This window comes from Anopheles coustani, chromosome 2 (genome assembly GCF_943734705.1).
Source record: "Anopheles coustani chromosome 2, idAnoCousDA_361_x.2, whole genome shotgun sequence".
Lineage (NCBI taxonomy): Eukaryota > Metazoa > Arthropoda > Insecta > Diptera > Culicidae > Anopheles > Anopheles coustani.
The window spans coordinates 69,634,962-69,659,312 of record NC_071289.1 but is presented as its reverse complement, the minus strand read 5'-3'; the positions used below and the strand labels follow the sequence as shown (position 1 = coordinate 69,659,312).

Sequence of the window (24,351 nt, the reverse complement as noted above, 5' to 3'; positions counted from 1 at the left end):
AACTTAATAAACAATCACGACCCGACCGGTTTCTTCTTTAATCATGGATTTGGAAAAATGTGGTCCTAAATTTGAGCTTATTTTTTACTCGCTCATCCACCAACACCGCACGACAGCACAAAAACCTCCAGGGCGCGGAATCGATTGTGGATGGCACGTGAAGTAGAAAGCAAAGAAACCCGATCCGAACCGATCCACGTGCATCTTGCATGCAATCTGCCTGCCACTGTCAAACCCCGTGGTCGACCGTATTTTCTTGGAAGCTTTCCACGACCACTGGCGCTGGAAGCTTCTCGGTTTTCCATCCAGTAGGTTTTCTTTCGCCTTCTGCTAGGAATGGAAACAATACCATCGCCTGTCATTCGAAAGCGAAATGGCTCGCCGGGACTCTTTTTGCTATCGTTTGTTCGCTCTTGTTCGTTCTTAATTTCCCAATCGCACTGCCTCGGTCTCGACAAATGGTCGTTGCTGTGCAGCTGTGTACGGTTCAAGCAGCACAGACTGGAAAAGTTTTTCCTCGTCCAGCCACTCCCGATAACCCCTTTTTGCCGGACGGAACCAAGCTAGCACCGCATTTCTTGGGCGGTTCTTATCTTGTTGTTTTAAATTAGATTTCCACATTTAAAATTGAATACAGACAAGTGAAATACATCGTGCAAATGCGACAGGTCCGGGTGAAGAGGGTAAGTAGAAGTGCTGGTAAGAAATACCAGAGCCGTTGTATTCGGACACTCGGATGGGAAAATGGGAGCAGGCGAGGTGAGCGATGGAAATTGGTTGGTGGAACGCTCGGCTGAAAATAGGACCCTGTCCGTAATCACACCATATCGAGCATTGATTACGTGAATGTCTGCCGAAGAAGGGTATCGACTGCGAGGGTATCGTGTGAGAAATGCTCCAGCTGGTTCGATGCGGGAAAACGTGCCGGCGAATTGAAAAATCAATGAGCCGCACGAAACAAATCATGCGATCGGTAAAGTCAAGCGTGTTTTTTGTTACTCGATGTTCTTTTATTTAAAAGATGAAACATCAAAAATCAATCAGTTAACGAATACTTTTTACTTATTTGAGTTGTTTGCCAGATGTCGTCTGCAAAACGACCCCCCTTTTAATAAACTTCCACCGGTAATGGGTTCATTATCAACCCAACGACACCGGGCAGCGAATATTTACTTTCAAAATGAGCTACAAATCGTTTCCACTCGTAACAAGCGACCTTTGCACGGAAAACGATTCCCAAGTGTAACGACCGGTGGCGAAAATCATAAAAAATCATGCTCCAACATCTACCGCTTTTCACACTAATGGAACCCGAAGATGTTCAACCTGCCGTTGATGGTGGCGCTGATGATGGTGATGATGATGATGATGATGATCATGGTGGCAATAATAAAGATAGTGACGGGACGCTCTCTATCGCCTCGTTTACGGAACCAGCGGGTTGATTTTCCCGAGCAGAATTATTAGCTCTTCCCGAACAACGATGCCGGGCGGGGAAAATGTGCGTCGTCCGAAACGGAAAACTCCAACGAACCAACCAAATAAAATGCAAACAAGAACAAGCTACTGCAGAATGAAAACAGCAGTGTTGGAAAAAAAATCCAACGAACACAAACGAGTGGTAAAAGCTTTTCCCACGCATTTTCACAGTCTCGCAAATGCGGGAAGCTCCTGGTTGCCAGGTCCTACTACAACACTGCACACTACGATCAGTTCCGATTGCCTTTTGCCGAAAGCACATCGGGAGAAAGTATCCCGACCGACGAGCGAAGAGCATATGATGTACATATATCTTTTATGCTAATGCGTATCATCTATATTCCAACTTTTGAGGTCGTGGTTGGTGGTGAACAAAAATCGCAAATTTGATGCTCCACCGTTGCTCCTTTTATGCGGTTCCTCACACACACACACACACACACACACACACATACACATATACTAATGGTCACAGGATCACACTTGCTGGATTCGATGGAAAAAAAATGGAGAGAAGCAGAACAAGTTATGTTTTTGGCGTGGCGATGTTTTTTTTTTCTCGAACGATTTTCCTACGCCTTGGGGTTGGCATCGCATTAAAAAGCTTCAGAACCGGCTACGCTTGCCACTTTCCAATGGCGTCGGTGGTTCGTTTTGTCGACATGTGTGGCAAGGTCCTGCCCAAGTGCCTGGTAGGGCATGATGGAGAATGTAGCCCGAATGAGAATGAGCGAAAAAGTCGAAGTGGTTTCGATGATGATTTCGATTCGTTTATGTTGCGGTAAAAATTGTTCTGCCTGCTGCTGCTGCCACCGATGCTACTTTTGTGGGCCACATTCTGTCCACCCGGCACCCGCTCGTGTAGACCGTGGGGGACTTTTCTTCTTCCCCCTGTCGGGTGGGGACGCAAAAGGACATCTTCATGACGCTTCATTCGTAGTCGTGTTCGTGGTGATTCCTATCCTGGCGGGCCTCTTATTTATATCCCTGCGAACGACTTTGAATTGGAAAGCAGCTCGAAAGGCCGGCCACGACAGCTGCCTCGGTTTGGGCCGAAAAAGCTGACACAAGAATACGGACGGAATGGATACAACAACAACAAAAAAAAAAACCGCAACCCAAGAGCAGCCTTTTTAGCATAGCGAGCGCCAGCGACGGATGCCGATGTTTCGTTTCGATTCTCGTTATTTGCAGCACTTTATTGCACCCCATTTTCGCAGAGGCCTCCAAAGGAATCGGATGTACCGTTCGGGCTAAAGTGTTCTGCCTTTTGGGGGGAGAAGTTGCTTCGGTTTTTTTTTCTCGATTCCACATACGCTTTTCCGCACGTAAAAAGGAAACCACGGCGTGCGATGGCCATAGAAATGGCAAATAAACGGGTTTGGGTGTGATTTCTTTCTTTCCCTCTTTTCTTCACACAAACCACCACGGCGGGGTCCTTTATGCCTACGTTTATGCATCACGCTGCGTGCCAAGTGGCGTTTCGTTGCCCCCCCCCCCCTCGCCCACTAAACCACCCGATTGACGGTCAGTTAGATGCCCCATCTGTTCTAGCAGGCGGTAAGGACCGCAACGGCTTTGTGGCCGAATCTTTTCTCACGCCCTTGCCTTGCGGATGCGGTGGAAATTTGCAACATTTTCCCACACACCAGCATCTCAGGCCTTCTTCAAGAAGGCTTCTCCCCGTGGGTCCTTGATTTTTGTTTCCTTTTCCAACCGCGTTAGACCTTCATCCTTTTCCTATCCACCGGAAGAAACCGGACGGTGACCACGAATCTTCTCAGTACGCTATCTTATTCCGCTTTCCTTCGGGTCCTTACGGGCCCTCCAGTCCCTTTGGTAATATTTTCAACGCTTGGTCGCAAGTATAGTCCATTTTTGCGTTTGCCTTTCCCCCCCCCCCTTGTTCTGCATCACGGGCAAATGGTTTGGGATCTCTAGATTGTACGCTCCGTACTTTCGTCTGCGCCATAAGACACGGTCGTAGGTAAAATCCCCATGAATAAAACAAACATCGAAAGGATAACCCTATTTTTCCAACTTTCGTGTGCCCGGTGCAAAACAGGACACGCTCACCGAACCGAACGGAAGGCACATTTCAGGCCCGTGATAGCATTATTTAATATTTATCGGTTTTGCATTTTTCGTACCCGTACGCCACTTTGCCCTCCGGGGAAGGAGTTGGGAGTTTTTCGGGACACTCAACGTTTCCCGGCAGGCTTTCCTAGGTTCCATGATGTATCCGAAAAATGGTAGCATAAAAATGAATGCTGCCACTTTGTCCCTCCCGTGCGCCCTTCCCTCCCTGCACCGTGTAATGGCTTATGGCACTTATGCAATAGGATTGAGTGCGAGCGGATCGTGCACCGGCCCGATGTGTCGGGGACACGATGTATGTGAGTGTGCACTCTAGCTGCACTTTACGGTTGGTCCACGAGGTTGCTGTGCCAGCATAAGACGAAGCCTTGTCGAGTGGAGTATCAGCGACAAATGGAATGGGATTACAACATTATTTTTAAATTGAGCCACTTGCCTAACGTCAGGATAAAACTACATTCACGAAACTGATACACAGTGAAACGTGGTTGAAAAAAATGAAAAACTTAGTTCTGTTTTGAAAAAAATGTTTTGCCCTGCAAAGAACGAACTTGTCAGAAACTTACCAGCTGGAATAATGAAGAACTTCTTACAGTTTAATTCCGTACCACAGAGCACTATTTGCCAAAGGTACTCGCTAAGTTAAATGTTTTGAAGAAGTTGCACTCAAAAAGCATACTTTCACAACCTCCAAAACCACGTTGACATTGGCCAATGGTTTTGCTAAAACTGCTCCCTCTGTAAGTACGAGGGCTCTCTCCTCCCTGAAGAGCTCATTAAGCCCTCGAGACATCGTTCCATCGTCGACGGATACATTTTGCAAAACACTCACAAGGCGCAAGGAGCAAAAAATGAAAAAGCCAAAACCACCCGCCACCTCCAATTAACCTTTCCGGCAACCTTGGAGCGAAGACGTCAAATGGCCGGGGAAAAACTATGGCGGCAGTGCTACGTTTTCGTGCGAACGCCATTTGCGAACTCGACAGCCAATACGGGAGGTGGGGTTCTCCGGGATGGTCGGTAAAAAGGACAACATCTTTCCCGCCCCCCCAATCCGCCCGATGAAGACATTTTCGGACCGGGCATCTACCTTTTCCGTGTGGTCCCGACGGGATTCCTTTTACCCCGAATGACAGCGGGACAGTGTGTACTGCGGGAGAGCGAAATGAAAGAGTGAGAGACAAATCAACAATAGTGTCGAGAAGTAGGAGGAGGAGGAGGCCACCACCAGCAGCAATCTGTGATGTTGATCATTTAGCTTTTTACCATCAATTTCCCTCATGATATCATTGCCATCGTCCATTACCCTTCCCGAGCGGCCCTGTTGTTGGGCGCGGATGGGCGGAAAGTATGTGCCGGAGGGGGAGCGGTAGGAAAACCTGTGGGGCCACCGCTTGGAAAAACCAATTCATTTGACCCTTCTTTTTTCATTTTGTTCGGCGCTGCCCTTTTATTCTCTACGCTGCCCGGAAAAGGGCTGTTCACTTATTCATTTCCTCGTTTGGCGTTGTCCACATGCCTTCGCTGTTTTCGGCCGGTTCGTATTCCTTCTTTTTTTTTTACTCTTTTGTCCCACACCGTCACCGACGGAATTCTCCCGAGCTGCCGAGTGGCGTCATTCAGTGTCAACTCGATTCATCGGAAGTGAATGGCTCGGTCGTGGCCGAGATTTGCTCCATTCTCGATTATAGTCTCCGGGAAAAAAAGTGGGGGCTCTTTGTGCTGCCGAAAGGGAAAACCAAACAAGGGAAAGAGATTTCTGCATAGAGGGAATGTCCTTTCATCGTCTGACGGATCCGAGCACAGACCAACTCAAAAGTTCAGGAAAATTAAAATATTTTCCCGGCGGTGGAGAAGAGAGAGAGAGAGAGCGAAGTGTAATAACTGCACGAGCGGACAAATGCCGAAACCATATTAATAAAGCACAGTTAGGGGCCAACCTTTGGGGACGACCTTGCATTTCATTTTCGTCCTTTGACCCCGGTCAACTCCCATAGGCTTTATCTTTTGAGTTCTTGATGGGTTACTGTTTGGTCGGTGGATGTTTCATCATATTCGTTTTTGAATCCCATACGGTCCAGCATTACGTGAACTCTCTCGGGTCAATCTCTTAAAGTCTGTCCTTCCAACGACCTAGAGGTGCATACATTAAAAAAAAAAAAGAAAAAGAATTGCATCCACCACACGGCCTAAGTCCAGCATTTCCCGGCGGGCCACAAAACCGTCCGGTGATGCGGCGGAAACGCTACGAACCAGGACGCTAATGGACGTGGCCTTTCGCTTTTCCTCTTTTTCTGTGCTAAAGCGAAAAACGCGGAAGCAAGTCGGAGCCGGCCCGGAAAACTTTCAAATTGAATTTCCGGATCATCCACCGACTTCTCGGTCTTGGTGCATTCGCCCGCGTACGGATGCATGCGGCAAACATTTGCACGACCCTTCTTTTCACCAGCTTCTCGATTTTCCTTCTTTTCGTGCGTCCATTTTGTCCAACCACTCAAACGGATGGAATGGAACCGGAAAGCCTCTGTCGGGGACTGCGTCGGGCAGTTTCTATTTATTGTAGATGTTACTTTATCACTTGTTTTGCTTCCGGCTGCAATCGAAGGGCAACGATTGTGCGGAATAGGAAAACAGTTTTACGGCAGCCTGCAGGAGCTTCCGGAGTTTGAGTTTACAGAACCGAACAAAATTGAAGCGGGATGCGTCAATGTCCATTAGGAAATGATAAACCGTTTACTGACCGTCTCCTGCAGATATTGATGTATTGCAATATACTTTTTCTCCCATTGAAGATATGAAAATAAACCCTCTGACCGGCTGGTTAAATACAAGATTTTTCTTCCATCCATACTTTTGCAGTTGTTTTTGAAAGGATACCGGATTCATTCGCATGCGATTGAAGCATTTTCCATTGCATTTCAAATTACAATCGACACCTTCAGAGTTCTTCGTATTTCATGTGCAAACTATTTTGTCCAAGCGCAAATTGAACGCAAAGCTCTCCTTTGTGTGCGTGTTGGTGTGCCGGAAATAGAAACCATCTGAAGGACGAGTCACTTGTAAACACCGGGCAACGGGCAACCGATTAGTTGCACATTGTTTGCGCAGGCAAATAAATCCTAGCAGCCTTGATAAAATATTCAATACGTATGCTTTTAACCGTCCGGCCTCCACACGTACCACCACCACCACCCACCCTACGGGCACTGTTTTCCAGGGGAAAACTTTCCCTGCCTGGCGTGGGCTAATGGGAAACTTGGGGGCTTTTCAACGCCGTAGCATCGTCGAGTACCTGGGGAATCATTTGTAAAGCTCTGTGTGCTCTGTTTATTTTGATCGCTTTTCACTTCCCACCTGCACCCTTCTCCGTCCGTTGGTTGGTAAACAAACAAACACACACCCACACGCTCTTACGCTCTCCCCCAGGAGAGGGCGAAGATGATTGCCCCGAATAACCCTTGGGTGGATTCGAAAGTGGTAGCCTTTGGTCTCGATAATGTTGGCTTGAAGCAAATCTATTTGCGTTTCAGCTGCGTAGGACACCACTTACAAACTATTACGAATCGATTATGTATATCAAAAACAAAAACGCATGGAAGAGAACAATATTTGTGTAACAGTAACATCAACAGCTGCAATCAAGGGTTGCACCTAACTACTTGCGCTTGCATCTGTCGTTGTTTGCTTGCTACATCCTCGCACGGCTGTTAGGAGGTGGTCGCTTTCAAAGGGATCAGCAACATGGTTTCCTTAGTGACCCTTTGAATGACCAACCTGTTGTTGGGAGTGTCCTTGCCGGCTTGCATACCCTCTCTAGATGTAACTTACATTTTGTGAGGGTTTTTTTTGTTTCTCGCCCGTTTCTGATCAGTGTGTTCATTTGTGCATTGCCATGCTTGTGTGCCTTCGCCGTACCAACATCAAAGGATAGCAAACTCCAACACTGTGGCAAGCTGCTGGTGTGCAAGTGTGTAATCCGACGTGCGAGCGTGCCATTGCCTGGAGAGTCCTTGGTGGCTGTAAATATAATCTGTTCCTCGGAACAGAAATCCGTGCTGTTGGCATGCAAGACCTAACGCTCTTCTGCAAGCAAAGTGGACCATTTCTGGGCACGGCTTTGCAATTCCGAGAATTCCGGGAAAGTGTTACCCGTACGTGCTTTGCACCAAAGTGTGAGATTCTCTGGGAAGTTTAGCTATGCAATGAAAATAGTTAAAGAGTTCATTCCAGTTTACCACCATAGTCAATTTATTCGTTTCATCTAAACATATTTCACCTGAATTCTGAAACAAATGCTTCTAATTTGAAACATTGTTTATTGGACCGTAGTTTTAAAATACTATTTGATCATCCACCGTTCAAGCGATGTAATTTTCCCCGCATATTAAGCAGGGTGAAAGTAACAATTTTGGCCCACTTAGGGAAGGGTCACCAAGCTTAGGGAAGGGTAGCTATCCAAGCATGCACGAAAATTCATATTTTTGAGTTTATTTTATGTTTTCACTGAAAAATTATTCGGGCACGCCACACACACCGCGGTTGCCGCAGCATCTCAAGCTCTAGCGCTCCAGAGCTTTTTAAACCGCGTCAAGTATTCAACCCAGAAATGGTGGGTTTTTCGTTTTGTATGGGAATGACAACGCAGCGCGTTGTCAAAAAATTTGGATCGAGCACTTTTTTGAACGCCAGAAATGCCTTCAATTTAAAAAAAAGGGACGTTACAATTTTTGATACGAAGTTAATTTTTCAATAAACGATACCATGTTATTATTTATTGTTCGTGTTAAGATGGTATTCGTTATTCGCGATATTTTTAGTAGTTTATTATTCCAAAACTTCATGTGAATAATAAATGTTTCTTATTTTGATTTTACTTTCCCGTGTTGACAATGGTGAAAAGGATGGAAGGAATACTTCTAGAACAATTTAACTCTCTCGATGTGTTTTCTGGTTTGGTGGTACTTTAACATCCGGCATCCGGCGCGGTTCCTCCCGCATTTCCCATTCCATGTCTCTCACCGCAGAGACCGCTTTCTCTCCTCAAGGCTTCTGTAAACTTTTCACCACGCACTTTTCAAGCGTTCGTTGGCCAGGCTCAGTCGGCGGCCCCTGGCTCTACCCCCCGTGACATCCTCACTTGCAACCTGCTGGAGATCAGCGAGGGTGTTTGGTGTGGTGCCTAATAACGAGCACTTGCTGTATGCTAACCATGTAAAATTATTCCTTCCCGTATCCTCTCCTTCCATCTTCTTACTCCTTCAAGAATCCCTCAATCGCTTTGCACATTCAATTGTTCTGTTATATCCTTCAGACGATCCGCTGGGGTGACCCACCACGACTACTGTATTGGTAGCGCAGCTTTGTCGCGGGTATCGGCTATCAAGGACCTTGGGGTGTGGCTGGACATCACCTTGTCCTTCTGCGTGCAGATTGATAATGTGGTATTCAAGGCCAACCGTACTCTGCGGCTTATTTATCCCCTAGCGTCGGAGGTACGGGACCCACGCTGCTTGCTGGCGCTTTACTGTTGCTGTAGTTGCGTATGCTTCCGTGGTATGGACCCCAACTGGTGTCATTGCCTTGGGACGGTTAGAGGGGGTGCAAAGACGCTTCACGCGTCTGGCCGTAAGGTGTCTTCTCGGCTACAATGCCTGCTCCCTTCTGGCTCACGAGTCACGATGTCTATTGTTGGGGCTATCCACGAGTCAGACTCGCCACCGGTACACTCAAGCTACTTTCATCGCCCAACTTCTCCTGCACTCCACTGACGCTCCGGAACTCCTGTCCCATATTCCTTTTTATGTCCCTTCCTATATCCTTCAGGAAAGGTCATCTCTCTGTATTCCCACAATCCGTACACATTTCTCCCAGAATGATCCATTTTGTCTGCGCCATGTCTTCCTTCAATAGCTCTAGTCACCTGTTTGATTACAACGTCTCCTTCCCTTCCTTTCGCTCACGTCTTACCAATATAATAAATTCCATAATCAGAAAACGTTATAGAATGTCTTCATAGAATGGAAAATATAGCGTCGCATACACAAGTGTAAATTTATAACGACCTAATACAGTTTCCCTATCATTGAAACGAGAGTATTAGAACACTCGTTTAGTTGTCCGTTATAGTTAACGTTGATTATTTGAATTGTTTTGCAAAGACAAATCAGAGCTTTCGGTAGAACGGGACATCTTTGGGAAAGAGCGAGAGGCTTCGCGGCTACGCAAAACGCGCTAGGATCAAGCAAATCGAGTAGTTTCTGCGTTGTCAAATTTGACAACGCGCTGCGGAACGCGGTCTGTGTGGCAGCGGCGATTGATTTCCGATCACACTCTCTGTCACTATTTTGGCCCACTTTGTTTCTATTTTGGTCCACTTAAAAACTGCTTAATTTATGTATTTTATGATTAGAACAATTTTTACAATAATTTAGAAACTGATATTTACTTTAACTATTATTGAACAAGTGAAATTAAATGTTTTATTTAATATTTCAATATCCACTTTTTGCAAGATGATAGGATTTCCGTTTTGAAAATTTCTAACAGTCAGCTGTCAGTGTCAAAATGCATACAAATTTCATTTCAGTCGAAATCAGATTTTCTTGCATTTATTTTGGCCACTTTTACATCGAAATTAAAATTATTTCTCGTTCTCAAAAAATTCAAGCAATGTTTTGATAATTCCTCAAGGTGGGCCTGCTTGCAGCATGATTTGTTGGAAAACCGACAGCTTCCTAGATTTTAACGATTTTGTCGAGAAATATTTATATAATCGCTCTCAAATTTGGCATTAAACAACAATGAATCGTTATTAACAATATAAAAATGGTTAGGGCGCATTTTTATTAGAAATCAGTGTAATAATTGATCTCCTTTTAGTGGCCAAAATTAGATGTATGGGCCAAAACTCACGCAGTAGCGTCACTTACCATTGCTGGAAAAGATTTCTATCAATCTGCTTTCTACAAACATTTTAAAATGTTCAACATCTTCAACTTCAAGGCGGCTATAAATGAAACGAATGAAAATGGTATGATAGTTTTCTCTGCCGTGTAGTTTACTTTAATATCTTATTGTGTACTTAAACAACTTGTTCTCTCTTGATCTTGCAAGTGCATTTTACTGATCGCATTCGTTAACGTATTTACAAACACCCCCGTTATCGTGTCTAGTCATCGTAATGTCTAAGTTTAGGTGAAATGTTTAAAAAATTAGCATCCACAACTAAAACTTTCCCTCCATGATTCGAACCAGCCGATAGGCACGTTTGTTCCTCCAAATAAGCTCTTTAAAAAATTGCGACCGCTAGCGACCCGAAGCTTCGGCTAACTCGTTTTCGGTGAGATGCAAAATGGGATCGTTCCATTTTCAGCGAAGCTTTTTTTCCCTCCATTTATTCACCGAGCAAATGGTTGCGATCATACTGCAGGCACCTGGTCTACCGGTTTCATTCTCACACACACACACACAACAGCGGGGGTCGAGTGGGTGAAAATTTTTATTTGCATTTTTAATTAAGTTTCTTGCTCACAGCCCGCCAGCGTCTCCGCCGCCGTCGCCACCGGTTCGGAAGCGGTAAAATGTTTTTCAACCGTGAACTGATTATTGGGTGGCCATGCTGAAAGCACGACTCTCCGCCGCGCACGTGGTTGAACAGGACGACGGTGATCGTGATGTACGGTGGTTGTTCCCCGCTTTTGCGCTGGCTGTGTTTTTCCGGCCCCCCTTGTGTCTCTCTCCACCTTTTTTTATTCCTTCCGTGAATGCACACCTCTTCGTTTCAATCTCGTTTCACCACGGCCAGATTTGTTTATTCACCTGAAAAGTGCAATTTAAGCGATTTGTTTTAATTTCATTATCCCATCCATCGCCAGCCAACCGACGGAACCGTTACGAAAATTACGAAACGTTGTAGCGAGGCTAGGAACAAGGGGTGGGAACAAAAAAAAAACAACACCCTACATCGATGCAACCGAATCGGTACACTTTTAGTGTTCGTTACATGCAGTGCACAAATGGGAAGCCCATTTTAACGGAGCGGTTTGTTATAAATTCACCCACCGCTCTAATGGAGGCGCCTGGTGCGCCACACGTATCCGCATGTTGCCGGGTATGATAATGATGATAAATATCCATCGGAGCCGCAGCCGACACGTGACGAAAGTTTCCTTACATTCTTGTCCGCAAACATACGCACACACACATACACAGAGACTCCAATAAACTCACTAGTTACGACCCCGCAGTTGGCACATTTATCAAAAGCAATCCATTTTGGCTTGGCATGACGATTTAATTTCACTCAGGGTTTTGCACCGGAACCCGGCAAAATGTTTTCGGTAGCAAACAAATCAATTTAAACTTTCTTCTCCTCCTCTCTCTCTCTCTGTTGGTTTGTATAAATCAATGGTATAAATTTTCGCCCCTGGTGTGGCTTTGGTAAAGTTTCGTAGCAAACATATTTTATTCGCTAGAGCAGAAAAGGAACGAAAGAAACTGCACGCGGTGAAAACCAAAGGCGCCTTTTTTCAGGTGCAATTTCTTTTTCTTTTTTTTTTGAGGTGCAAAACGAAGCTATGAGCATTGCTACTGTAATGCACCTTGGTGTTCAGCAACCCAGAAAGAAACCTCACGGGAGAAGGTAATGCAAACCAAATTTGTAACTTCTTTGTTTCCTTTGACCGAAGCGCTCCGATCTTTGATGCTGGATGAGGGTATGTGTGAGTTAAAAAGTGAAAAGAAAAAAAAACGGTTCGTAGCTCAAACGGCTCTGGGTAAGGCAAACACCGCCAGCTTTGGTTTCCTTCACATCAAGGCAAAACAAACACAAATTGAACAAAAGTACGCTACGAAATATGAAGCTCACATAAAAACAAAGCTCTCCCACACACTGCCACACCGTTGCTACTGTGGTCAGGTGACCATTACTTCCTTCTGTCCCCCGGTTCCGAGACGCGGGCGGAAGTTTGCTCCGGCGAGGCCAAAACACTTCCGCCCGCAAACTGATTGTTTTGCAGCGTGTAGCCTTACATCCTAATTTTCAACCTCGTTAGGACGCATCCGGGCCTCATCGTGCAGAACGACCGCAAAGCTGCACACACACACACACACCGCCTTTCCATTTCGATTCGTTCCATCCGGCACTCACTCGTTACACAGTTTCCGCCTGGTGTGGGATATCTTTCCCCGTTGTGCCGTTTGTGGATGGCAAGTTTTCCTTTAACTGGAACCGAACCGAAAGCGCTGAAGACGGCGTTAAATTGCCAGGCACACATACGTTTATTTTTTGTCCTAATAAAAAAAATAAAATCGGTGCAACCATGGCCGAGGAGGATCGTAGTTCGCACGGTGCATTTCCTTCCTGGCAGGTGCAACCACGTGGTGCACTCCAGGTATCATGTGGCACGTAAAAAATGGAAAATGCTTCGAACAAACAAATAACACACAAAAAACTTCCTCCCGTTACCATCTCAAATATGCCATTTTACCTTCCCAGGCAGCGTAGCTAGTTGCTGGAAAAAATTGTTCTTAACGGTTCACACATTCAAGATGGCAGGACTTGGGCGGAACGGTAGAAGAAAAGCGAGAAAACATTGTAACCTTTGAGCAAATGGGCAAAATGCAAGAATCTCATTAACAGCAGCGCACGGCTTCGGCACGGGAACGTTTTCATTAGCCAGCTTTTTCCCCTACCACGCTGTGCAATTATGTGCAGGGTTTTTCCCCTGCAGGAAAAACTGCACCCGAGGAAATCTGGTGCCGCTGCATTTGCTCCATTTTCTTTCATTCCGTTGTCACTTGGGGCTGTTTTATGTTCGGTTCGTTCGTTTTCCCTTTTGCGTTCCCTCGTAATATTCCACCCGGAAGCTCGCCCGGCTCACGGTTAGGTCGTGCACGAAGATGTATTTCCGGTACGTGTTCCGGGTCGAGGAACCTTTTAAACTCGGAGGAAAAAGCGAACGAAAAACAAGAGAGCTAATTCCTTTGGAAACCCTTTCTTTTTTTTTGTTACCTCACTTCCTTCGGGTCGAAGGAACTTTTTCCGGTTGAAAGTTTCGGAATTAGTATTCCACTTTTCCCGCTTCCCGAAAGCCCGAACCTTATCCAATTTTATCTATAAATCTTTTTAGGACCCGAACGGGAACTTTTATTGATGAGCAGCAAACTGGTTGGTTCTCCTCTAAAAAACACACACACACACTTGCACCCGACAAAACCCTTCCGGAGGTTCAACGTTTCGCCACAAAGTCAACGGTTCGGAGAGAGTTGTTCGATGAGTTTCATAGCTCTCCGACAAAAAGCGGCTTCGAGCATCATCAGCATCATCATCCCATGCCGACGGGGGTTTACGAGGGGACGATTTTCCACCGGCCACCGATGCACATTTACATGAACCCTTCACCCTTTGCAACGCACCCTTGACTGGTTCCCACTTTTGTCGAGTGGTTCTGCGGAAAATTGGATCTTTGGATGGGTGAAAAGAAAAACGAGGAAGAACGAACTCTGGTTTAGGTTTGGTGAACTTTTGTCAAAAGTCAAACTTTGTCCGCACTTCTCCTCGCTCCCTCCTCCCTCCTCCCATCCCACAGGGGTGGATGTCTGGAGTAGATCCGGAGTCGGGTTTCGTTTGACCAAACCGAGGGAGCACGCGTGCGGATGCTGCATGGGCTGCGGCTGTTACTGAAAATTGGATCACCATCGAACAATCCGATTATAGTAATTGTTCCGTCGTTACCACTCCCGCCGGAACCGGGTAGTTTGCCGGCCGTATCATTATTTGTGGTTAATTAAGTTGATTGAATACTTCAAATCTGATCACCATCGCGCGAAAACGGGCCGGAACCGGCCGGGGGAAGCGGAAGCCGGCGATCCAAATTGCAACATCACAACCGTGCTTGGAAACTTCCGTGCAAACTTCTCCCTTTGAACGACGACCTGCGTGCAGGATCGGATACACCCTTCTCCGTTTCGGAGAAGTAAAGCCAGCGTTGCTCGGTTTGTCGGTTATTTCTCTTAATTACGAACATAATTTGATACTCGTGTTGCTGCAGTGAAATGTTTATTTTACACCAGAGACCCGCTCGGTAAAGTGAGCCTCCGCTACTTGGGCCACTCGTGTATACAGCCCTTGGGCGTGAGGCGAGCTTGCCGACGAGGTTTCAAAATTTACCCTCCAAACGTATCGCTTTCCCGGAGGCCCCGGAGCACCGGAACTCGAGGAGCGGAGCGTGCGTGATATTATTTGTTCGAGTCGACTGACGATTACGTTTCTCGCAAGTAAAGCTCACCTGCTTTGCGATGTGATGAAGTTGGCATGTGTTGCTTCATTAGGAAATAGTAAGCCGTCCCGAATTTTCCGGAAAGTGCTCACCATGTCGATGAAAAGTATTTATTACATATAATGCTTTCCCGTCGTTGTCCATTAAAGTTCGTTCCTGTGCGTGTCCCGGAGTGTTGTAATTTTTGTAATACACCCATTTTCCCCCCGAAACTGTACTTTGACAAACCGGAAAAAGCTTCCTCGAACCTCACCCATTGTGGTTTCGTTTTACAACCTACAGCACAACCCTGATGGGAAGCAGGTAATCCCGGGTGGAGAGCGAGCATAAACGAAGTAGTTTGATTTTATTTCCCGCCCCGACCACCCCGTTGCCTCATCCAAAACCCGAACCCATCACGTGCGTGTCCGTGTGGTCAAACGCCCGAAAGGTCAGCGCCTGCTGAATAATAAAACGAACCATTTCTTCCAAATGTTATTGCTACCATTTCCAAACCCGTGGGCCCGCAAGAATATTATAAATTCAACTGGACGGGCAGAGACGGGCTGCATATGGGGGACTGCGGCGGTGGTGATTTAGTTATTCGGCGAATGTTACGCTCGCCCTTCGACCGAACCGAACTCCCAAACGGGTTGGGTATACGCAGCGCTGCGCAACGAACGTGATCAGCCATGTCGGGGCGTTCATGTTAATTATTAATTCAACCAGCATTCCCTCTTCTGCCCACGAAATGGACGGGCGCGGGGGGATTCCTAATGGTTCGGAAAACCTTCTTCTCTTTCGGCTTATAAATTGGACGGGTGGGAAAAGGGCTGACCCAGAAAATGGTCCACTTTGAAAACGAAGTTGTTGAGAGATCTCTGGTTTTTTTTCCTCTTTGAGTTAGTCATTTTTGTAACGTTCTGCTTAACAGATGCAGCGTTTTCCGATTATCATTCGTGGCGCTTCGAACGGAGTGGAGTGTTGAGAAAAGAAGTCCCCGTCGTTGTAGCAGGAGGGCGTGAAATTACATAGAGCGTGTCCTGATGGAATCAATTACTTATGCCCAATTTATTGAACCGGTCACTCTTGGCTTCTTTCTCCCCAACAGGATGGCTCCGGGGCGCAGCATAAACAACACGAGCAGCACGAGCAGCAGTCGATTCTGCCGCACACGATCGATTTCGTCGAGCCGGAAGCGGACCATCGGATGCGGCATCAGCGCTTCGTCCGCGAGCAGCTGCACGAGCTGGAGGTGAAGCAGAGCGTCCTGAAGCGCCAGCTGAGCGAGCTGCACGGGCACCGGCTAGCGGACCGGTTGCGGGCGGTCGAGATCGAGCAGCGGCGGCTGGCCGGCGCCAGCTTCAACGTGAGCCGCCAGGTGGCGGGCCTGGACAAGCTGCACGGCTCGATGCTCGAGCTGCTCGAGGACGTCGAGGCGATCCAGGGCAAGTTCGAGAAGACGGTGCCGGACATGCGGCGCGAGATAGCGAAGGTCGAGTTCGGGGTGGCGCAGGCCGCCTCCGAGCAGGGACTGGTGCGCGAGGAGGTGCACAACGCGGCCAAGAGCATCCAGGCGGTGGCGGTCAGCGTGAGCGCGCTGCAGGAGGAGCGGGACACCGTCAAGCGGCTGCAGGCGGACGTGCACGAGCTGCAGGGTGAGGTGAGCCGGCTTCGCTCGGCCGCCCTGCTGCACCGCGAGCTGGCGCACAATCGGCTCGAGAAGGTAGGTGTGCCGGTCGATGGCCGGAATGGCACTTCAAACGTGCTGACGAACCTCGGGGCCATGGCGTGGGTGATGAGACCCTGCGGGCTTCAATCAAGCCTTCGGGGCGAGTGATATTTATTGGATTGGTCATGCGCCTTCGTCGGTTTTATTTCATCTCGTGCTGCCGTTCTAATTTCATTTGCCTCAAAATGCATCAAAAAGACTTCTCTAAATAGAACACTCCATGTTGCGAGTCATGGAACATTGTGCAACAAATCCTCAAACTACAAAAAATTTGAATTTATATGGTTTACTCTTTATTTGATCAGAAAAAGAGTCTAAAAATTATTTACCTTTTTCCCAACATTAATCGACGGTGATGTGTTCACCTAACATACACCAAACTAAGTAAAATAACTTCTCTTGCTTTCATCCAATTTCCTCACATTCAGATCATGTTAACCCTTTCACAGTTTGTGTGGAATTTGTACTACTTTGCCTGGCCCCGGGTAGTTTTTTGCCTCATATGTTGTTTCTACTTTCACTGTGAGGCGTTTATCTGTTTCGAAAACACGTTCTTGTGAGTCTATACATGTTTGTTCATTTCTGAGGTACAATTCGATGCAACCGAAACTGTTTGCTTATTATTGCCAAATTACTGCTGATCACAATCACAAATAACACATATGGTAGAACAAAAATACTTACTTGGTTGCATATAAAGTGACCATTTACATTCTCAAGTTTTTTGTTAAAATATAATTGTTTTTTTCGATTTTACACCAAAAGCTATAGAAACTTGTAAAACAAAAATAGTGTGACAATTTTCTAAGCATTTTACTCAAGGCAGGACTGTGAAGGGGTTAAACTCATACCAAAACATTAGAGTTGTGTAATACGGATTCAAGTTCATGAATCTGAATGATTTTTTGCGTTTTGGAGATTCATGATTCTCAAAAATACTTGAACTGATGAAAAGTGATGGGTCGAGGAACCCGTTTTTTTTGGTTGATCGCATGATCCACGCCAATTAAAAAATAGTGGAAATTCGTGAAAGAACCATGAAAGCTTCATGAAGATTCATTAAGCTTTCGAAAGATTTATAAACTGAATGAATCTTAGGTGAAAGATTCATATGAAGGAATCTCGCTAAAAGATTCACAAGGCACAACATTACAAAACATGTAATTGTAAGAAGCAATTTGCATATCAGTTTACCAAAAAACAATTCTGCATTATTTTGGCATATAGGGTAAGTGCACCCATAGTGGAGCTAGTACCAATAGTGGTTGTAGTGGAATAAAATCCTAGCTCTACGCCGATATATATACAATGGAGTTATTTGTTCTTCTATGAAATGTTCTTTGATCTTCTGCGGAGTGTTAAAAAGATGAACCATCTCATTCCATAATATATAAGCTCCAAAATTCATATTTTCTAAACAGGTTGTCCCAACATGCTGCATTCCTTAAGAATCCGTAACGAATATCATAATTTCCTTAAGGCTGTAAATCACTACAAAATCATTAAAACCATATGATTTCGCTACTTACATACTCCAATATAATTGATTTACACGAACTTAGTGCATTTTAGCATAATTTTATTATATTTTTATAGTTTTTACTATAGTGCCACTATAGGCACAAAAACTCAAGTTGTTCCTATAGTAGCCATAGATTTTTTCTCTAGTATATTTTAGTTTTATTCCGGTTTTGGCCAATATAATCAGGTAAATTTAGTGATTTTTTTCTGTTTCTACAAAATAAACAAAGCGGAACTGGAGAGAAGGCTCAGCAAAAGAAGCATATACTATAAAGCATATACTATAGTTTTAGCTGTAATATTCAGAGCTTTTTTTATGAATTAAAATTGGACATATTTCGGTAAAACAATACAGTCTTTTCAATGACAACGCATTGGTCAAGAAGTATTTTACCGTTCTGTTAGAAATATGCTTCAAAAATAAGTAATAGTCAAAATATATTCAAGTTTTTCGTACTACCACCACTATAGGAACACGATACCACAACTATAGGAACCATACCACCATAATAGGAGCAACCGACTAGGAACAAAAATACGCTTTTTTTCGTGTATTTTGTATGGTTTTCGGTGAAAATAGATGTTTTTCAGAAGAAACGTCATGTTTCGATCATAATTGATTCAAATATGTAGAATATTGTGTTCTTAACACTCATAAATTACACCTATTTGGTATTTACAGTACTAAGTGCACCACTATTGGTACAGTTACCCTAATTGATTTGAAATGTAAGAAAAATAACCGTGAATCCAAAAGAAATTAATCAGAAAACTGAAGGATTTATGCACAAACAGCTTAAATACCAAATTCATCATACCATGCTCAGTTTGCATCCCGAACATCGTTTCAATATTCGTCAGTAAACGGAGTCTCTAAAACTCGTTTAAATATGGCAATCACAAATTCAAAATCTCTTCCATCCAAAACAGTTTTACCAATAAAAACCGTTGGACATCGCATAAAAAAGTCAAACTTGTAAACACTGGGCCCGATCATTCTACCAACTTCAAACCGGCGTCACCTTCGGCCATAAATCATGTTGTTTGTGGCGCTGCGGGCATAATCTGATTCTACCCGAACGCCTCGACAATGAGTGACTGTGAGCGCTCGTGGTCAGGCGGGTGAGAAAAACTGAGTTTGGTGGCTGGAAAACACCGAGGCCACGATGCGCTGGCGAATCTTTGCTCCGCATGGAAACATAACTTTTAATGAAAAATTGTTTCCCGTGAAGTTCTAAAAATATCCCCTTTTTCGTTCGATCCGTCGATTGATCCAAAAAAGTCCCTCCGAAAACCCGACGTGCTGGTGCAACTGCAATACGTGTATGTGTGTCACGACCGGTGCATCTGCAGTCCCGTTCGCAAATTTAGATCGGATGTGAACAGCCATGTTCGAGTAAAAAAGAACCGCAGCACTCAATATTGTGCTTGGGGCATGTTTTTTATCCCTCCCTTTTCTGTTACATCGCTCCCGATGAATTTGACCGTTCGCCTGGAGGCTTCTCGAATCCACACGGACCTGCACCGGTCCCAGGGCCAGCCAGGGACCAGCGTATGAAACATTTCACGGCCCACCGAGCGCAAATTCATTATCCCAACACGGTCGACTTCACGAGCTTCGCGGCTTAGTGCCAGCGCCATAGATGTAGAGCCTTGATTTGCTCCCAAAACTCGCCAAAGCCAAAAACCATCGGGCGTCCTGTTTGTGAAGCCTGTAAAACGAGGTCTTCAAACATAAAAAATGGGTCCCCCCCGTGGTGTTGCATTCGCTGCGCTCAAAAACACGGACACACAAAGGCCTACCTGAAGCGTCCGAGCCCGTGAATGATCGAAAAGTTGACAAGCGTGAAATTTAAATTACCTTCGCGCGGGATCGCCGGGAAACCCAATTCCAGTGGGGAGAGAACCACGGCGGACCACAGCCTGCTGCCTTGTGATTTCCACCTTATCCCGGGGCTTATGCTCTTGTTTTGTTCTTATTTTATCCCACTCCATATTGTTTTTCCCTCGCGCGTTGGAATGTTGCGCATTGAAAGCGCGCTTAGGGAACACTCCATCGGCTGTCAACGTTCACGTCCACTCGTCCCGCGCAACACACGCAAAACTGAAACGAAAGATTCTCGTGGGAAATCGCATTTCGCAACGATGTTTGGAATAACTTACCCGATTGATTGATGGACCGCGGGGTGGTGCCCCGATGGAGGCGCCTGGTGGCGTTTGTCCTACAGAGGCCGAAAGCCGATGTAAAGCCCGTGCTGTAGAATAACAAACAGCACTTGCTCACCGGAGACACATGCTGCTTAGCTGAAGTGATGTAACTGCGAGCAAACATTTTCCGCGAACTCGAATTGGGACTTGTTTCGGTGCTTATTGGCTGTTTTTTTTTGCTTGCAACATGCTTTAGGTTTACCATCTGCTCCTGTCTTGTATTATCAGATGTGATATTATGAAAAGTGACTTTTAGCTTAACAATAATATTAACTGGTATTACGAAATACCATTTGAGTATAGTAGTTATCCTTAGTACGTGAAGTTGATACTAAAATTTGCTATCCACGTGTTAAATATTGATGTTGGATGATTTAAAAATCAAAACAATAATATATTGAAACAGTTAAAAATGTTTTCATTAGACTTGCATTTATAATGTAATAGTTAAATGTCCATATTTAAGGGTGATGTTTTTAGCACCAAATGCATCATTATTTCTAATTATTTGAGATGATTATAATAATTATCAACGATTATCTTTGATTCATCGAGATTGCCATGAAATTGATTACGTTTTTCGGTTAAATAAATTAGTTCGAAATAGGATAGAATATCTGATTTGAATGGCAAACATTGTCTGATTAAGACAATTCACCACACCGAAAGAAAGGCTCCGATCAAAATTTATTACCATCAAACTATTCCCATCAGCTATCAAAGCACGCGCACCGTATAATGAGACCAATATTATCATAATTCTAACTGCATCATTCAAATCAATTTGAAAACGTCCACCGTATGAAAACGCACTCGTCATCTGGCGTTATTAAATGAAAGTGCGGATGATAAGGGGACGGTGGTTTGCCATCCTTTTCCTGTAACACACGCCTTGGATGTTGTTTCTGGCAAAGGCGGTCACGGACTCCGAGGCGCTAGCTCCGACGATTCGATCGATTGCACATTAGAGCCTAAACCATTTTATGAACGGTTTAATTGAATTGCGGTCGGTAATGATTACAAAACACGGGTGACGTTGCGGTTATGGTGATTGCTTTTCCCTTCCCTCCGGTTCCGTTTTGCATCCCCGTTTGGAAAACCTCGACCTCGGCTTGCAAATTGATCCCGGAGAAGAGTAATTTTGCACGACTCCGACTGCCGGTGTGTGGTGGTGAAACGTTATTCAATACGTATGCACAAGCTTTAATAATCTCGACGCGGCAAACAACCGAGTGTTGGTCGAATGAAAGGGTGTCTTCGATTGAGGTGCAAATTAGAAAAATAAAAAAAAGTTTACCGTGCTCGCAAAATCATGCCTCTTCGAGTGATCAGCATAAGAGGACTTTTACCGCAACTGGTTCGATGGGGCTCTACAATGATGGGCAAGGAGTGGGAAAAAAATGTTCACCCAACCGTGCAAGTCGAACCGGTCCTTCGGTTCGCCTCTTCTCTTTTGTGTGATTTTCTTATTTCGCCAACTCATCGATTCCAGCTCCTTGAGAGACGCGCCGGAGCATGACCGCACGAGGTGAAACGTGTCAAAGTGTGTGGTTAGTTTGTGCGGGATGATCGTAAAAAAACATGATAATGAAACATGGGAAGAAAAAACGCTCTCTTTCATCACTCGCTTGGCAACGCAGGACGACGCAAGGACGACGTTCGGTCGCTGCCCTATCACGACTCTATCGAACACCGCATGTGCCACTTAAGAAGTCGAGTTGAACAGTGTGACATTTTTCTATGCCCTCGTTTTGAAGTTGAGGAGGCGGCAAAAAAATAAAAGTGGAAAAAAAGACCGTCGAACGAAACAGACCGGTTTGTGGAAAATCTCGATAAAACGTTGATCTCGAGATGAACCATCCCCCCATGAGCGATTGTTCAAAGAGTCTCTACTTAGAGGGAAAAAGCGTTTCAGGCAAAAAAAAGACCTCCACCATAATCCAAAAACACACACGTACAAAAATGGACGCACGATCGAAATTCGTGCGCTCGCTTCTTTGTGAGAAAATTATGACATCAAGGTACATCCCCTTTTTCGCCAACTCACATTTCCGCACCCGCAGCCTTCCGAGCTCGTGATCTACGCCAGAAGATGGCAACATTTTCGAGTGAAATGCGACCGCCTGTATCGGGCCGGAACGAACCACGTGTGCATTCGGAAAAACAATCCATCCGACGTCTTTTCCATCGGCAGCCGACTGAAGCGAATGCGGAATCGGTTCCCTTTCCCAATATGCGCCAGGAACTTTGCCTTCCGCCCGGCCTCCGTCGACTGGTGAGCCTTTCAATTGCGATTTCCGACCACGTTTCGTGTCTCCGGTTTCCAACGTCACTCGTGTGTATGTGTGTGCGTGTGTGGCTGAGTTCCATTAGCTGGAGATGAATAAGAGAAGAATTTATGCATGATCGCTTAATATCGTTATGCGGCGCTTGGGCGCATCAGCAAATGAATGGATCGGCGCTGGGAGTGCGAAACACCAGGCCGAAAGCGAAACCAAATATCGAACGGAGCACGGAGGACAATCAGAATTTATTATGAAATTATGCTGCGGCTCCGGGCGAAGCTTGCGAGGTGGAAAAGCTGGAGGAGATGAGGATGGAAATTGTGTTATCATATTACGAAACCATGCAAGGAAGCAAAAGAATCGAGAGCACACGCATGCGTGTGTTGCTGGAATGTATTAAAAATACATCGTCCTTATCAACCTCGGATCGCTGGTGCTTTGATCGAAGAATGATGAACAGAGCAGGCTATGGCTCAAGACAGATAAGCAATATCACTATCGCATCCTGGAAGATATGTACATTCTTTGATCTTCGATGTGTGTGTATTTTTCCAATTTTGATTCGTGAAAGATTCATTTCTCGAGCCAAATTCAAAAGAAGCTGAAAAACTAATTCCATGCTGTATCTTCCTGTATTTGCGGTCGATGGTGTGTTCTTAAAATTGGCATTTTCAAAACCAAGAGCTTACAAAAATTCTAAGACCAACAGATCATGCTAAGAATACTAGAAAAACCGCGGAGCATACAAGCAGAAAGATATATTTTCAACTACAGAAATATGTTGTTCACAAAAAAGGATGTCGGCAATCGGTAATCTGAACGATTGAACTGAGTCATTTGCATATGGGTTTCAAGTGCACTGAATATGGCACATTTGACCTTTTGATCTACGAACATGAAAAGAAAAGTCAAAAGGACCCATCGGAACGAACCACGGTATGCAACATGCATGGCTGTGTCCTCGATGGCAAGTTACTCGGGCAGATGGTGGACAGCTTCAAACGAAAGCAATGCATACACACTCCTGCCACTTATAGTGCTTGTGAAGGCACACATCCGTGAGGAATTCCTTGTGACGTTCATGTGACCTTTGCCCTCCCGTCATCCGAGCACTCACGGTTCGCTCGTTTGCTGAGTTGCTCCTTGCGGAACCCGACCACATGCGAAGGAGTCTTGATCGGACCGCCGGTGGTGGCGCATTTGTTTGGAATATGCAAACTTTAGCCATTGCTTCTCCCCGAGCGGCATCGGGGAACGATTGTTTCGTACTGCTTTCGGTGGAACTCCCCGAGCCTCGGGACAAGGGAATGTGTAACCATCCGAAACCGAAGTTGGAGTTTGGAAATAAATGAGGACAGAAACAAGCTGTCTCGTGCACTTTCCTTAACCGCGCCACGAAGACGCTAAGAACGCTCTAGGGTGCATAACGAAGGGATACCGGTGTCATCCTAACGGAGTAAGTTTTCCTTTTCCCCGCGACAACGAAGCGCGCGGAAACCGGAAACGGAAATAAATAAACCGAAGAAAACAAGATTTATAGCGATGCACCGGATACATCCACGTCTACGGGATACGGGAGGATTGTTTTTCGCACCGAGCGCAACACCCGTCTGCGTTGGAGTTGACGTGTTGTTTACTGTGTCCCCGTGTTCCTTTCCCAACCCCTTCCCGGCATGGTGCCGTTCGAGGCCGGGATGCATATCATGGAAATTGGAATGTGTCTTCCCGCCTCCTAGAGACGACTTGAGGGTGAAGAAAATTCATCCATAAG

At 45.5% G+C, this 24,351-nt stretch overlaps 1 protein-coding gene across 1 annotated transcript in view; it reads left to right on the top strand.

Annotated features, from left to right (window-relative positions):
- The window catches only part of LOC131264908 (protein scabrous), a 55,330-nt gene that overhangs the window by 25,593 nt on the left and 5,386 nt on the right, over window positions 1-24,351 (top strand). The window contains exon 3 of the mRNA XM_058267172.1: window positions 15,946-16,560. Within this exon, the coding sequence (XP_058123155.1) occupies window positions 15,946-16,560 (615 nt within the window). The remainder of the gene's footprint in view (window positions 1-15,945; window positions 16,561-24,351) is intronic.